The sequence below is a fragment of the Haliaeetus albicilla genome, chromosome 13, assembly GCF_947461875.1.
Source record: "Haliaeetus albicilla chromosome 13, bHalAlb1.1, whole genome shotgun sequence".
In the NCBI taxonomy this organism is placed as follows: domain Eukaryota; kingdom Metazoa; phylum Chordata; class Aves; order Accipitriformes; family Accipitridae; genus Haliaeetus; species Haliaeetus albicilla.
In genome coordinates, this window is record NC_091495.1 from 17,651,379 (window position 1) to 17,667,491 (window position 16,113).

The 16,113-nt window shown below is 37.3% G+C and overlaps 1 protein-coding gene and 1 long non-coding RNA gene across 4 annotated transcripts in view; one reads left to right on the forward strand and one right to left on the reverse strand.

The window, feature by feature from the left end:
* The window catches only part of LOC138688602 (uncharacterized), a 35,147-nt gene extending 20,664 nt beyond the window's left edge, over positions 1–14,483 (reverse strand). The window contains exons 1-3 of one of the 2 annotated variants that reach the window (XR_011327487.1): positions 14,358–14,483; positions 8,963–9,051; positions 1,168–2,079 (exon numbers count right to left, since the gene is read on the reverse strand). This is a non-coding gene — a long non-coding RNA (uncharacterized lncRNA). Of the gene's footprint in view, positions 1–1,167; positions 2,080–8,962; positions 9,052–14,357 lie in introns of those variants that run through there. The other variant, XR_011327486.1, reaches the window with a different exon arrangement.
* PRKCE (protein kinase C epsilon) overlaps positions 1–16,113 on the forward strand; it is a 300,197-nt gene that overhangs the window by 233,688 nt on the left and 50,396 nt on the right. For both annotated transcript variants that reach the window (XM_069800306.1, XM_069800307.1), the window contains exon 11: positions 12,561–12,715. In XM_069800306.1, coding sequence (XP_069656407.1) covers positions 12,561–12,715 — 155 coding nt within the window. The remainder of the gene's footprint in view (positions 1–12,560; positions 12,716–16,113) is intronic.

A 16,113-nucleotide genomic window follows, 5' to 3' on the forward strand; every position in this document is an offset into this window, starting at 1 on the left:
TATGGTATTTTATTACAACGAGTAATAGTATACATTTGAGCTCAACATATTTTTTTGTACATGTACAGTCTGAAGGACTGAGCTTGAATTTGAGGAAATGAGCATCAGCATGTTAATGTGCCTGTCACTGTTAGAGTACTATGAATTAATACCTGTAAGAAAAGAGGGGCCCTGAAAAAAAGCTGGAATTAGATATTTCTGAATGGAAACATTTCTCAACTTACTTCAGAGCAGCAACACATCTATTTTTGCTGTCATAATTATTTTGTTCTGGCTCAGCCAAGTTCCCAAAAAGAAAGTCTCTTCGGTAAAGACTGCAAAATAATACTATGGTGTTTTTCTTTCATGTGAGTGGAGACACAGTTACTCATGCTAACTTCTCATTTTAAGGAGCTTGAAATCCTCAGCACAGTTTTGCTAGTACAAATGCAACTATTTTTTTACTATTCAGAACATCATGTTCAAGTAAACTGTAGACTTTAAGTTATTTCTGGCATCCAGGGCATAGTTTGTGAACTGATATGACAGTATCTCATATAAATTTGCCATCTGGATGATCACAGTGCAGTAGAAGTTTCTTGCTGTGTTGTCAAGCTAGAACCAACTGTTGTCACTGGCTGACCTTTGATTTTAAGTACGTGGGAACATTACTGAAACGCTTCACATAATAGAGAAGAGCTGTTTCTCTGGTAGTGAATATCTTTATGTTGCCAAAGACTTCATTCATCTCCTGCTTTTGAATGGAGCACAGGATTCCCTGTCCTCCCCCACCACAAACTTTCTATAAGTATAAATGAGCCAATTTTTTACCACTTCATCTCACAAAATGTCCTATAGGAGTCAGTGGCCTCGTCTAATGAACAAAAGTTAGAAAATCAAGCCCTAAAACAAGGCCAAACAATGTTTTACTCTGCTCTGACTTGTAAAATTGCTGAATAGAAAATACTGTGTGCTGCTAGGTGCATCAGTGAATAATCCTTTTTTTTTTCCTTAGTGCAAAATTATTGACTTGGTTGTAAGAGTAAGGAAGTATGAAGAACATGCAAAGGAGTGCTCTGATGGGAACATTAATTACAAATGACTTATTGATGAATGTAAGGGAGATGCTAGCCAGCTAGAGACTGGAAAATTATCAGTTCCAAAGAATAAGAAGCTTGTACTGAGAAATTGGTAAAAGCTCTCTGTTTAATGCTCATACTTTGTTTCCTGAGTTTCATCTGGTGATTCGTCTTCAGAAAAAATATTAGCTGTGGGGTAAGTACCAGTCTTTTCACACACATACCTTTTTTGCTTAAGCAAAAATAACAATTTAAAAGCAGTAAAGAATACCTGGTAGCAAATGTTTCTGTACCACATAGAGCATCTTAAATAGGATATCTGGGTAGTACACATAGAAGCTGGCCCTGCTGCAGCACTGTTTACGAAAGCTCATTCCCACATTGCAGGGAAAAAGGTTTGAAAGCTTTTGGAGAATTCTGGTTTACTTCTTTCTGAATAAATACACTAATGTTCACCTCAAGCTCCTGTTAGCCAAGATAACTTACAATACAACATATCGAATATTTGAATAACTTTTTGTACCCTTCTGCATTGCCTCATTTCCTTCTACAGTGTCTACTACTCTGTTCATGGGCAAGCACAATTTTGAGCTGGAAGAAGGGGCAGGTTTTTCCAGTGCCAAGTTCTGTAACACAAGACAACTGTCCTTTCACAGACTGGTGCAATGGCAAAAATTTGTTGTTACATGGGGAGAGAGGAAAGCTCTATGCATCTGTGGTTTCTTTTCTTACAAAGATTTTAGCTTTTTGATGATTTTTCTAAGTGAAATTCTAATTCTGACAATCTAGACAGTGAAAATTAAATATAAAATATGCTCATGTATTTTTGCTGTAGTGCCCAGTTTGGTTCAGTATGTCTGGTCCTGATATATGTGACTAGAAATCATATCTCAACAGACTTCTTTGGGTAGCTTTTATACAACTCATTGGTAAAGACATTGTAGTTTCCTCCTGGATCACAACTGATGGTTTCATAGATCTGAGAAGACAACTTCTGCCTTTTGGTCAGTTGATTGCATACCTAGAAACAAAAAGCACTGTTGCAATATATCATGACTGTGATATAAAGATTTGCCCACTCAGCTAATTACTTCTGGTAGTTTTTTCAGCAATAATGGATAATTTCTCAGAAGATGGTTGCTGCATGAGTATTTTTTCCCATAATTTTCATTATCTTCTTTAACTGGGTTCCTTTTCCTTCTCATACCACTGCTGCTGGGCCAACTGGCTGCATTCCCCAGAGTGTTCTCTATTAGTTGTGTAGCATCTGATTAATTTCCCTGTGTGCTCAAAGACATAAACTAGATGCCCAGACAGCATAAGAAAAGAAGAATTATAAAGACAAGAAAGGTTCCAGAACCAGCCTAGGGGCTGAGGAGACACCTAGGACATGTGCCATCTCTGTCTAAGCTCCTTGGTAGAATATAAACAGGTTAAAAGTTGTTCTTAGAAGTTCTGAATTGCCTTCAAAAACTGTATAGTTAGTTCTAATTGGAAGACAGTCTTTATATTTTTCCTATAAAATTAGAACAAAGGAATATTAATAGCTGCCTGCACATTGTAACATTTTCTGCATAATGACATTTTGCAGGCTTGGTATAATATTCTGCTATGTGCATCAGGCCATTAAATGAGAAGTCTTTAAAATTAGCTCACCAGAACAGTTCTTCTTTCCAAACACCACCAAAAGAAGATGAGATCAAAGAATTTCATAAAAGACGCTTTTCACAGCTTATCTGTCATCAAATGAAGGTATTAGGGAAATGGCCTGAGAAGCTTTTCCTACTTGATATCCCTTTTGAAGTGACTAGAACTACAAAACATGCCATTTCTGCAGAGGATTCAAGCTGTGTTTCTCCCTTGTATGAGAGGAAGGGCACAAAGAGTGTATTACACCAGCTGGCACACTTCTGGGGTCCCTGCTCTCGGGGCTTGTTTAGGCTTTCAGGGAGCGGGCAGGCATCAGGGTTACCACCCCAGGGAGCAGCAGTCCTTCCCTGAGCTCACCGTGGAGCTCATGGCTACCAACACTGCAGCTTGGGGCAGACCGAAGGATTTGCAGCAACTCCCAGAAAAATCCAGTGACAACAGAACACATATCTCTCCAGGATAATTTGGGGTTAAATATTTTCCCAAAGTTAACAGTCTTTTTGTTGCAATTCATTTCTAAGGTTAGATGGTAGGGGATCAAGCTGCTAAAATGGCAATGCATATAATTTGTTCTGCATCTTCATTGCATGCCCTCAGCTAAGAAATTCCACATATTATAGCATTAAAAATTTAATCCTGATCTAAACCCCAACTAAGCTAAAAAGAATCTCACCACTAAGCCCTGTAGATACTGTGTCAGAACATTAGATATTATATTACAGGTGTCACAGAAAACATTCACATGCAGAAGGCGTAGTATCCATTAGTGACTGAGCAGAACAAAAACCAAAATGGTAATTCTCTTTTAAAGTGGGAAGACACTAAAAAAATGAAAATGTTTGCACTCACATGATACTATTTCAGGGTCTTAATATGAAATTTTTGTCTATTCAAGAAGCTCAAGTATAGCCATAATTTTATGTCATGTTCTCAGTGAGTAAAATGACAGTTCTATGGAGAGCAGGTTGATAACTCTCCACCTGCTGTTCCTGTGCTGCATTGAATTAGTCTAAACTTTATCTTTTTTTAAAAACAGGATTAATGAAATTTTGAACCAAATTTTCTTTTTACTTTCCCTAGTATGAGCCTGATACACCAGCTAATCGAATGCATAGTAAATTTGGTCCAGATAGTAATCTGATAGAATTCATTATCTGAAAAAACAGTAGGAAGACTGTATTCAAACATCAGGTATTTTTAAATTACACAGGAAAAAGCTCTGTGTAAGGGATGTAACCTTCATCTGTTTTCCTGATGTGTATATGATTGTTAGTTGCAGATTCTAGGGTATTTATTTTATTCATATCCATACTTTATCATATTCTAAAATTTGTGGTACAGATGAAGACCTGTACATTTCCAAAGTGATGTTGCTGGCCACAGTAATGTGGGATTAGATTCTTTGAATCATTGAAACAATCAATTAAACTTTTCTAGAAGTTTTAGTGCTAAGGAGATTACCAAATTATGCATTTTTTCACTCTACAAATTTGGGACAGGCTGCCTTCTCTTAATTTTGGACAGTTTTAGAGTACTGTTGGATCTGTCTTAGGAAAAATCATTAAACAAGACTTCCCTCTTGAATGCCAGTCTAGGTAAAACCTAATCATCCCTTGATGTTTTTTGAAAAGAATAGGTGACGTCCACGAGGTCCTGGCTAATGTTTCCTGCTTTGAATCGTAAGTTGTAATTTCCATAGTTCTGTGACCTATTGCTGGCACATACTAAGTTCCCCACCCCCAGTCAGCCAGTTTATCTCAATGTACATACACTAGCCATATTTTCCTTTTTGAACAGTACTATAGGGTGCGCTAGGGGCATGAAAAACATGTTAAAAACCCCATTCTGTTCCAGTATCAATAGATATTCCAGAGGGAGGCAACATAAATCTCTCATGACAAAAGCGACGTACCAGGTCTGCTTTACGAAGATTAGAGATCTCAGACAAACATCTTGCTTAAAAACCCTTTTCCAGCAACTCATGTTATAGATGAGTAAATGCTACAATGCAAGTCTTTACAGTAAGGTTTTGAGAACCTCTGTGCTGGTTCTGAAAGCACTGTCTGGAAACTAATTGTATTCAATTTGGAGCTTTTTCTGGCCCTTCGCATGGTATGGTATGATAGGGTAGAGAGGCTTTTTTGAGAATTATTCCAATGTCTCGAGGGCCAGCTATTCTTGAAACCATTTGCAAGACTTTCTAAGTGTTTTTTATCCCACAGGCTCTCAATTGACATAATGTCTGGGGTCTCTACGAACAGAATAGAAATATTTGGGGATCATTTTTGTAAAATCAAGAAAAATCAATAACCAGTTCTTTGTGTGAGAAACAAAAGTGGAAAGCACAGAAGTGTTTCTCTGAAGGTAGTATATAACTTGCAGCACAGCTAGGAATTGATACTTTGAGTAAGGTAAGCACAAGAAGTAATGCAAAAGATTTGCAGCAGTGAAAAGAGTTCCCAGTGGTATTTTCAAGTACTGAAATACACTGCCAATGGAGGTCAAGGAATCTAGTGGTGATATTTAAGAGCTGATCAGATTAATTTCAGGAACTGATGCAAGGCAGACTATGTTCAAGGAATACTATTCATTACTGGCTTTTGCTGCTGACAAGGGGACTGAGAAGGGAACAGAGCATTTCTGGCGCAGCAGGAGACCCTGCTGCAATGGAGTGCAGACAAACCCACTTGCCCTCCAGCAGACCAGACTAGCAGAAACTTCTGCTTCTAGGTCGTTGTAGGCCAAATGGAGTCTGCTCAGCAGGGCTGTTTAGGTTCTGGGTTAGATCACTGGCTCACAGAGCCCAGAGACTGCCTCGCAGCATTGAAAAGGTTAGTTCCCCTTGGCTTAGGTACAGCTGATCCTGCCTGTCAGCTGTAGGATAAGCTAGATGACCTTGCAAGCCTTCTTTATCCAATTTTGTGTGGTTCTCTGATTGTCTCCAGTCTATGTTTTAACTTTGAGGTCATTCTTTCTTTCAGGGGCAAAAAAACTGGATTCAAAATTGAATACTGGGCAAAGCTGAGTAAAACTGAGCAGTAAGTCCCTAGCTATAATAGTATTCACCATTGAGAGAAATTTGAAGTGTCTGATTGACAAAAAAATCCTTTAATACAAAATCTGAAAGCATTTTTTGTTAGGTGGAAGATGCAAATGTCCCATGTGAAATTTAAGATAGCAGTTCCTATGTACAGGGCATTTATTCCAAGAAATATGGGATTCATAGAAATTGTTCCCTTCTTATTTGGAACTGCAGGAAAGCACTGGTACAAAACAGGAAAAACAGCACCATTAGCCCTGACTATAAACACTGAAATCAGAGACAGATAACATGTTGTAGTGTCCTGTTGAAGAGTGTTACTGTAAACTTCAAAAAGGAATGAAATGAACAGGAGAGAGCTTTTTGTTGTTTTCTTTAGTGTTGTACCTGTTTTTTCTCTTGTTTTTTTAATTTGTACCTCCTAAGGCTGGGAGTGTGGAAGATGAATCTGCCATCCTGGTTAGTCTTCCAGGGTGTTGAAGGTTTGCATATATTTTTCTGTACAACGTGCCTGTGCAATTTCCATCAGAAGCAGGAAATGTTTATTCAAGTTCTGAGGGGTGGGACAGTTGCTGTAGTTTTAGGTAATTTTAAACAAACCATTTGAGCATCCTGTTTAAATAGAGTTAAGTAATCAGAGTTTTGTACGAGTTAGAAAAGAATTCCATACATGCATTATATGAATAAAATATCATCTTACAGAGCATACCAAAGTGATATATTTATCTAACTTCTTGTGCAATAAAAGTTATATCTTTGACTTTTGTTTTGCAACAAGTTTAGTGGCTAAACATATTCCATTATGTAACAGTACTATACTAGAATATGAACTATTTTGCATTTAAATTTACCTGTATTTAATAATTAATTTCAACACATACTAGTTTCCCTGATATTTTCAGTAGCCTCTGGAGAAATCTAATTCAAATACAACTTTCTGAAATTGGGAGGAAAAAAGTGTATTCACACAAAGAACTTAGTTTAGAGAACTAGTGAGAATTGGGAAGAATTTATTCACAGCCAATTGTATGAAAACATAAATGAAGGAAAAAATGGTAGTTGGAGTAGGCTGGTAAGATTTATCAATTATGAATTTTACTTGGGGAGTCCATGTTTGATGCCTTTCCTGAATTCTCTGGTTTTAAGTGTTGTAAGGGTTGAACTGGGAGACAAAAAGCAGTAGTGAAAAGATTTGTTCTCAGGCTTGTAGCATGGATGCACATCTCGGATTTGAAACTGGGAGACAGATTGTGTGATTTATTTTTGGTTTGTAATATTTCAGTAATGAGGCTGTGCTGAACTGCATATCGGGTCCCCCAGCTGGTAGGACTCATTTGAAAGAAAAAAAAAGTTTATATTCTTCAGATTGCAGTGATAATTGTACTTGGCCTTACGTCTATCAATGGATTGTCTTTAAGCTGCAATCTAATGTTAATGAGATTTTAATTGGAAAACAAACAGAGGACAGACAGGTTAATGACTGATAACAATTTTTAAAAAATTTTTTAAGGGCTACACAATAATCAATGTAAACATTACATCAAAGTCTTTCCATGTCTAAGCTTTCATACAGGGTTTACATAGAAGCTTGTTCCTCAACAATGGTATTATTCTACATGTAAACAACTAATAAACTGTATAGTGTCATCTGTTAAATCAAAACTGATCAGCAAGATTATCTGGTCTTACTAGTGGGAATGTCTTGGTCATTAATCACACCTCCACAAAAAGGAGCTGGATTGAGTCTGTTATGTCCTGAGAGTTTACTACTATTGATGTTTCTGGAAGTGACCCCCCCTTTACCCAATTAAAACATGCACATTATTCCAAAAGAAACAAAAAGCAAAAGCTCTATCCAATGGAACTCATAACATCTAAAAAGACGTGAATATAAACTGGCAGAGAGTGCACATAATATATCGGCTGATGTTAACAAAAAGTATATAAATAAAACTAAAAATCAGAGAATGGTTTTGAAGAGGGAAGGTTGTGGTAATGATCAGAATAAAGAGTAGAGGATTAGTTAGAAGGATTTACTGTAGAGCTAAAGGATGGCTATTTTGAATGTCAAGGAGGATAAAAAATGAAATTGGGGCACAATTAAAGGAATGGAATGAGAGAGAAGATGAAACAAGATTTCTAGTTTAAGTGACAAGTGTACTTCTTCAGATAGTGATGGGGATGGAGACTAGAAGAGAGGTTGCTTTTGGAGTCCAGTTTTGATGACACAAAGCATGCAGGAGACTATCTCAATTAAGAAAGTCAAGAGGTGGGACTGGAATAATAGAGATGTTAAGACGGGCAGTTATGCATTCCAGTATAGTAGTGAAATTTATGGTCAGAAAATACTATGGAAATACAGAGTTAAATTGAACGTTTTTTTGTCATAACTCTAGCCTGTTTGTTTCATGTCCACTTTGCTTTTAAAATCTCTTACCCATGCTCTCTGCTCTGTTTTTTCTTTCCATTTATTATTTTAAGTGTTGTCATTCAGCCATGCCTTTTGAGAAATTCAAGGAAAAGCAGGTATGATTAAGGGCTAAAATAAACCCTGTAAAAGAATCTAATTACTTCAGACAACTTTAGCTTACTTTGCAGTACTTTTTTTGCTTTATAGATGCCAAGAGAGGATTAATCTATAATGTCTTTGTTTGTGATTTTGCCTTTTATTTCAGTTTATATAATTGAAGAGTTCCCAGGACTGCTTTACATTTATTTTGTTCATCAAAACATACTTCTCCAATGTTATGAAAATGGAGTCCAAAAATAATGCTGTCCAAACCAAACCCATTCGGTTTTCTTTTGGAACACAAGCAATGATAAAGTCATACCTTATATCTCAATTTTAACTGAGTAAACACTGTGTTGTCCCTTAATGTATAATTCTTTAGAGTGTTCACCTTATATTCTTCTGCTTCAATTTTGAACATATCTGATGATACATGTAGCAAGATGCATATAATCAGGCAAAATACGTTATTTCACAATTATTGTTTGAGGATGAAATCCTCTCTGCATTGAAGTCACAGAGGTCTCATTGGGTCACTCTGTGTGTGTGCTTACATTATGACAGAAAGAAAATAGTCAGAGGATTAGGAACCTAGATTTTGATCATTATCTTTTGATGAAAGATAGGGAAAAATTTTATGTAGCAAAAATCAAAATGGTGTGTCTGTTGTTGAGGTTATGGGAATCAGGAGAAAAATGGACTTACCAATTTCAGCTCATATTCATAAAAGATTGTCTCTTCTCTTGCATCCTCTTTTCATGTAAATTTGAGTCCCAGCTGATCATGTCATTGTCCTGACCAAAAAAAGACCAGAGAGTGGTTTTAAGAAAGTAGTTTTCATAGTGACTGAATGTATTTCATCAAAACAGATGGTACCTTCTAATGTTGAAACTCTGGCATGCTGTGGATGTGGATGTTGTGCATCTTATTGTTTACCCCATGTTAGTGGATAAGAATTTGTATTTTTCTTATTGCAAAATCAAACCCTTTCCCAGACTCACTGTAAACAGAGAACAGAACCTTCAAACTGATTTTTTTTCTGTGAATTCTCATTAGGAAGCTGAAATGTGAACCCAGGAAAGCTGGAAAAGTAACTTGAAATATCAGTGTGTAGCAGAAAAATGCAACAGCAGAGCAATTTCAATCACTGAGCTGTTTATCCTGGGTTTAATAGGTATACTTTTGAAGAGGTGGTCAACTAAGCTGCAGAATCTGCCGGAAATACCCCTTCAAATTGAGAAGGGGATGTTCATAATAAGGAAGATGTGAAAGAGGACAGGAGAGTTAGCACTCTCCAGCTCTGGGAGTGGAGCTGCTGCTAAAGCTTTTGTTCAGACTGTCTAATGACAAGATATTCAGCTGAACAATCCAGGTTAAATTTTCCTTTGGCTAAACTGGAAATGTCCTACAAAGTACTGAACCAAAATAAAAGAACTTGAAGTTTTAACTAAACGCAATTTCTGATATTTAGAATCACCAGTTAGGCATTTGGTGGATGTCACAAAAACATTGGTTCTCTTTGGATCAAACATAGAGAATTTAATAAAAAAATCATACCATGTATATCCTGACATGTTAGGAAATGACCCTGATCTATACAGTTGTGTAAAACAGCCTTTTTTTTTTTCTTTTTTTTTTTTTGTGCACCATCCCTAGCAGTTGGAAGAGGGGTGCCATCACTGTTGGGAATAGCAGCTCCCAGCTCAGTGGCAAGTTGAGGATCACCATTGGGGAGTCAGAGTTGTAAGAGGCAACATAATCAGTTTGCATCAGCATAATTTGGTTTATATTTGTGATACAGGTGCAGCAAAAAGGTAGCAATGCTGGGAATGAGTATGGCTGCTCAGGGGAATGTGAATTGCAGCTTCCTTTTTCCTGGTTGCACCCACTCACATCCAGACTGTTGACTCTGGAAAGGTTAAAACAGCAATGTAAGAAAGTTCCATTTCAACAAGTGTTAGAAGTTACTTTAGACAAATGTTAGTCAGACGCTCCCCAGCCTGCAGTCCAAATGGGTTTTGTACATGAAACACTGAACTGTATCCATGTGAGATAATCTAAGGCAACGTGTTGCAAAGGGACACTCAAGCAGAAACTACTCTCCAGAGATACTCTGTCTGTAGCACGGTGATGAAGAGCCTAACAAAGAACAATGCCTGCACCATCTTCTTAGGGATGTTGTACTCTCTTAGGTTATGTTACAGTACCAATATAGCTATGCTTTTGACTATGCTTTATCACAAAACTGACTGCATTTGGTGTTATCCTTAAGCTCTAGCTTCTGAAATCATAAGACCATCTGAGAGTGATCAGATTTTCTTTTAAAAGCAAGGCTATAGTTCTCATTGGTTCCAGAGACAAATCAGAGAGACAGCACAAGGACCCATATTTTTGCTTAAAACAAGCAAAGAAGGTGATATTTAAAGCCTACACTGATGTCAAGAGATCTGCACTATGATTTTGAATGTTTCTTATCAGCAGTACTGAGCACTGCAAAAATAACAAAGGCATGGCTCTGAAGCCACGCTCTTTTGAGCATATGATACAGCCAGAAGCTTTGATGCTATTCTTTAGTAGGTTTTCCTTACTAGGGAATGGTAAGAAAAATGTTGGAAAGCGTATCAAAGTTGTTAACAATGTTTTACCAAGAATACCAGTCCACCTGGATCCTGAATTTGATCCAGTCTAGCAGCTTCTCTGTTCCCAAGATACAGGGGGAAAGGCACAACATTTTTTTCTGCATCCTCTTTTTGTAATCAGCAAAAAGTAAGCCAAACATTTCTAACCTCCTTCAGGAAGCATCCCTGATAAGTATAACATTTAGGCACTTAATGAGCAGGATTAATGCACACGCTTAAGTTTAAGCATATTTTTAAGTGCTATGCTTTGAATCTGAGCCGTGGAGTAGATGACTAAAGACAAATGGCAAACATTTATGAATTTCTGGACTTGTTATATAAACTACGTAATCTGCAAGCTTGGATTCACTTGTGGGAGGTTAATTAACTTCCATCTTCTGTTGGTTTTTGCTTGTCCAAAGCAATGTCATATCTTGTCTCCTCGTCTTCAACCCAGCACACCAGACACCGTGGGCTAGAGCCAAACTGCAGTGTGACGTGAAAGTTGGAGAGGGGCTTCCTTCGTTGAAGTCCCATGCTTACAGACCTGTGTATCGTGTGACCAGAGAACAAAAGTTTGTCATGTGAGCTAATGCAGAGCAAGGAGTATATGCTCAGATACGTTCTCCATGTCACATGAGAATTACCTCCACCTCTGTCTAAACTCATGTGCATATAGATGTAGATATTTTACAGTAAGGAAATAAAGAATGTGAAGTAGGCTTACAAACCAAGGGTGAATGGGCAAAGAGTTGATGATTTAGTGCTGTTAGTACAGAATAGGGAAAACTATGAAAATTTATAAGAAATATTTACAGAAAATAGGATCTAAATCATATCAAGTGGATGTGTGTCATTTCTTCGCTTATGCCTTCACCTGCATTGCCAGTTTAGATCATAAATGGTTCAAGAGACCAAGGACACACTTAGTTTACTGGTGTTCTCAGTTCTGACTATTTCACTGTGTGCTTTTGGGGTTCTTTTTCTGAAACGCACCAAAATGAGGTGATTACCTGAGAATCTCGGTTGTTGTTCTTGGGTAAAGTTCATTTCTAGTTCTCCATCATGGAAATAGGCTTGAAAACTTGAACTTTGAAGGGATGAGCATCAGAAGAAAATAAAAAGACAGAGTTTGAGGCAGTTCAAAAAGTCATATGTAAGTTTGAGATTGGCAGCACTGGTTTCTATAGCTTAACAATTCCAGTTTGCTTTTACGTAACTTGGGAAAGGTGCTTTGCAGACAAAGTAGCTGGTAAGAGATAAGAGAAGAAATAAGGAGCCTGAAATTTGTCCAGCAGCCTGGCAGTAGTTGACAGAATTGACTTTTTCTCTTCATTGTTATGTCTAAATTTTAAAAGAAACAGCATCATTTAAGTATCTCCATTATTATATAACATTGATTATAATTCCATATCTATTTGTTGATGTGTGGAGATTCATGTGTGTGTTGCTTATTACTACATTTTTATTCCATTCCCTTTCTCTCATTTCTCAATTTGAGGCTCTTGTCTCGTTTTCTTTAGATTTGGGGGATTCTGGTTCTCAGCTTTTCCTTTTTCAGAATTGTAGCGTTTGTTTCTTTCATTTCTTGACGTAAATCCTCCAGTCGCCTAAAGTGTAGCTTCAAGCAGTCCTTTGTGTGACTAAAAGAAATTAGCTAAATAGCACTGTTTAATTAATTTCAGGACCGCCTCTTTTTCGTCATGGAATATGTAAATGGAGGAGACCTAATGTTTCAAATTCAGCGCTCACGCAAATTTGACGAACCTCGATCCCGCTTTTATGCAGCAGAGGTCACATCAGCACTCATGTTTCTTCACCAACATGGCGTCATCTACAGGTACTTTTTTTGATCAAAAATAAAGTATTCTTGAGGCTTGGGGCTGGTTTTGGCTGAAATCCTGTCTCTTAGCAACCAAATTTAGATTAGTTGTTTGTTCCAATTTGCTTACATAGATCTTTTTTTGGCTGTTTATCATTGAGAATGTTAACATTTGAATAGCCTCTGCAGCCATCGCCAGCTGTGTGTGCCAGTTTTGTATTATAGTCCAAATAAAGTGGTTTTGAAAAAGCTTGGCACAGTGCAACCCAGATCGGCACAATCTCTTCACTTTCCACTCAGTGCCATAGATTTTGTCTCAGTTTCTAACTCCCTGACACTTCCTGAGTTTGTTTGTCCTAGTCGTCTCCACTCTGATACAATCGGGATGCTCGTTTGCAATGCTTTACTTATGCCCCTTCCTCTTGACTGTTTGGGTGAAGGCTTAGTCACCAGCAGGAAGGGGCTCTTTGCAAACAATTTTAATTGCTTGCAAATGCCCTGGATCTATTTGAACCTCCGCCCCCCCGCCCCAAATCTCCAGTCTTCAACACCCATGCACACACAGGAAAAAAGTGCATATTGTTGCGCTGTGGTGAAGAATGCATTTAGGAATAGGCTTTTATTATTAAAAATAAGGAATGACTTTGAAAATTTTCACCCTGATGTTAATGCGTTTATTAAGTCCTTTATCCTGTCATTTCAACCTTCCTCTCTTTTTATTTGTTTTTAGCAGCATGTCATTGCTTGCAATAAATTTGGGCTTTCACAAGCAGTTTCCTTTACAGGTTTTGTGATACAGGTCTGTCCTGTCTGCTACAAATTCTGAGTTCTGTGAATCTAACTGAGTTTTGATATTCTGTTGATATTCTTGCCCTCTTTCAGGTTATCAGTTTTAATTTGGGGTAGTCATCTCAGGGACAGGCAGTCTCAGATTTCTTGAGCAGAAACATCAAGATGAGGATGTGGAATTTGTCACATCCCTGGATTCATATTAAGGCTGCTCTCAAGAGTACTAGAAATTGAAAGAAGTGCATTTTAAATGTTTAGTAGCCAGGACTGAGTGGTAACTTCCATCAGAGGCCGTTGGCTTTCTCACTAACTGGGATTCAAAGGGAAACTTCTGAGAGGAGTCTCCTTTCCAGAGACATCACAAACAGCAGGACATTGTATCTTCTGAGGAATATAAATCTCTGTGAAAGTGGTCTTTCAGTCAAAAATCCAGTTTTCTTTAGAAAACTTTTTTACCAGCTGCAGCTCTTCATCTCCATCTTTTATTAACACTGGTATGATGTTTGCATACTGGGTTGGACTTTCAGCCCTACCACTTTGCATAGGTTTGTTTTCAAGTGCTGAAGGTCCAACACATTTCTCACCTTTGCTGCCCATACCACATTTCCTATTTGTTGTCTGCATTTATTTCCGAAGCTATGTATTTGTACATTTAGATAGTAGAACGTGACAACTTCAGAATTTATAAGTATTCATCATAAGGGAAACAGACAAGATTGGTACTTTAAAAAGTGAAGGATTTGGAGGATTTGTTTCCATAGAAAGGCTTAAGCTAATTTCCTCTTCCTGAAAACTGGAGTTTAGACACTTTGTAATTAGCAATCAGTTTAGTGATTTCTGTGAACCAACAAGGAAGAATTGGTAAAATTACCTTCCCCCGTCTTCATACAAGTGTGCATTCACTCTCCCCTTCCTTCTCCCATCCTTTGACACACATCCTCTTCTCTCTCCTCTCTCTCTCTTTTCCCTTGTCTTATATGTAGCTTCTGCTGTGTGTTGGCTACTAGCTTGCATTGAATAAGTTCATGTGCCTGCATTCTTTGTATGACTTTTAAATGTCAAAATGCTTCAATCCCAAGAGAAGTGTCATTCTGATGATACAATGCTTTGTAATTTAAATATTGCAACATACTCCTGCTTCAGAGACTATGCTGACATGTTTTTGGCATGCTACCATAAAACACTAAAATTGTAAATGGCGTGTTATATTGGGTGTATTATCAGAAGAGGAAAAAGAAGAGAAATAACATGAGTTGTAGGACGAAAGCAAAAACTAAAAAAAAGCAACAGAAAGAACTTTAGGAACAGATTTAGTTGTATTCTGTTTTGACAGAGGCTTTTGGATCTGGACATAGTTATGTCCGTAAGAATAACTCGTTTTCCCAACTAGGGGATACTAGGAGCTTCAACAATTCTTAAAATGTATATCCCAGTTACTCTATAAAATACAAGGAAGAAGTTAGAGATTATCTTAAAAGAATTAATCATAAGAAAATGTCACAATTCATTCATAACGTGCCAGGCCCTGGGAGAATGCTTATGTTGATGTCAAGCATATGTTAGAATAGTTGTCTTGCACAGAACAGTTTCAGCCTGATTATTCCATACCTCATTGCATCGTTTATTACAATGCTAAAAATGCATTGGGATCAAGTCACTCCTTTACATCCCTAAAGCTCTTATTAGCTGGCAAACAAGGAAAGGAAAGGGGGGGGGGAGAAAAGAAAAGAAAAGAAAAGAGAAAAAGGAGAAAACCAATGCTCCTGAATAACTACCAGTCATAACTACCTAACATGCCTTCAGATATTTTAATAAAGAATACTTGTCTTCTGTGTAATTATATCTCTAGAAAAAACACTGTGGTGTGAAATTAATGGTTATTCTCCAAAGTGGGAAATGCTGCTTGTGTGGGCAATACTTCAAGGAAAGTGGGGAATATATAAATAAAGTAAGATGTTTGATGGAAATGCAGGTTTCAAAATAGCTGCTATACCTTCTGATCTTTTTTCAGCCATGTATGTGGAAGTACTTGTTTGGAGCTAAACATAGTTATATTTTTGGAAGTAAATAACTAGCTTTAGCTCGTGCTTTGGCTTGTTGGTTAGATTTTTAGAAAGTGCTATGATGATACTAAATGATCATCTTTTATAATAACTAGTTTATCCTCATTTCCCTTGAAGTTCAAAGAGAAAGCTAGCTCCCTGTTTGGCAATAGAAATTATTCTGTAAGTTCACATCTTTGCAACTGGCCCAACAGTTGTTTCCAGACTTGTCCCATTATCTGTGTGCTCACTGGAAGTACATACCTTCCTTCTGTTTATCGAGTTTATGTTGGAAATAAAGATTATCCTCACAATTTTTATATATAAAGATGCTTCTGTTACTAAATGCATCTTGTATGAGAGATAAACTTTAGGATAATTTTCAGTGTGGCATTTTTAAGGGTATAATGTTACTGCTGTTGTGTCAAAAACACTTTAACAACTTAATAAAAATACTTGCATTATACCTGCCACCTTTCCTCTCATCTGGCATTCACATTCAGCTATTCAGGCACATGTCAAGCTGGGACCTGATAATACAAGTAGCGTCAATCAGACACTAGAGAAGTTTTAATCACAGTTTCT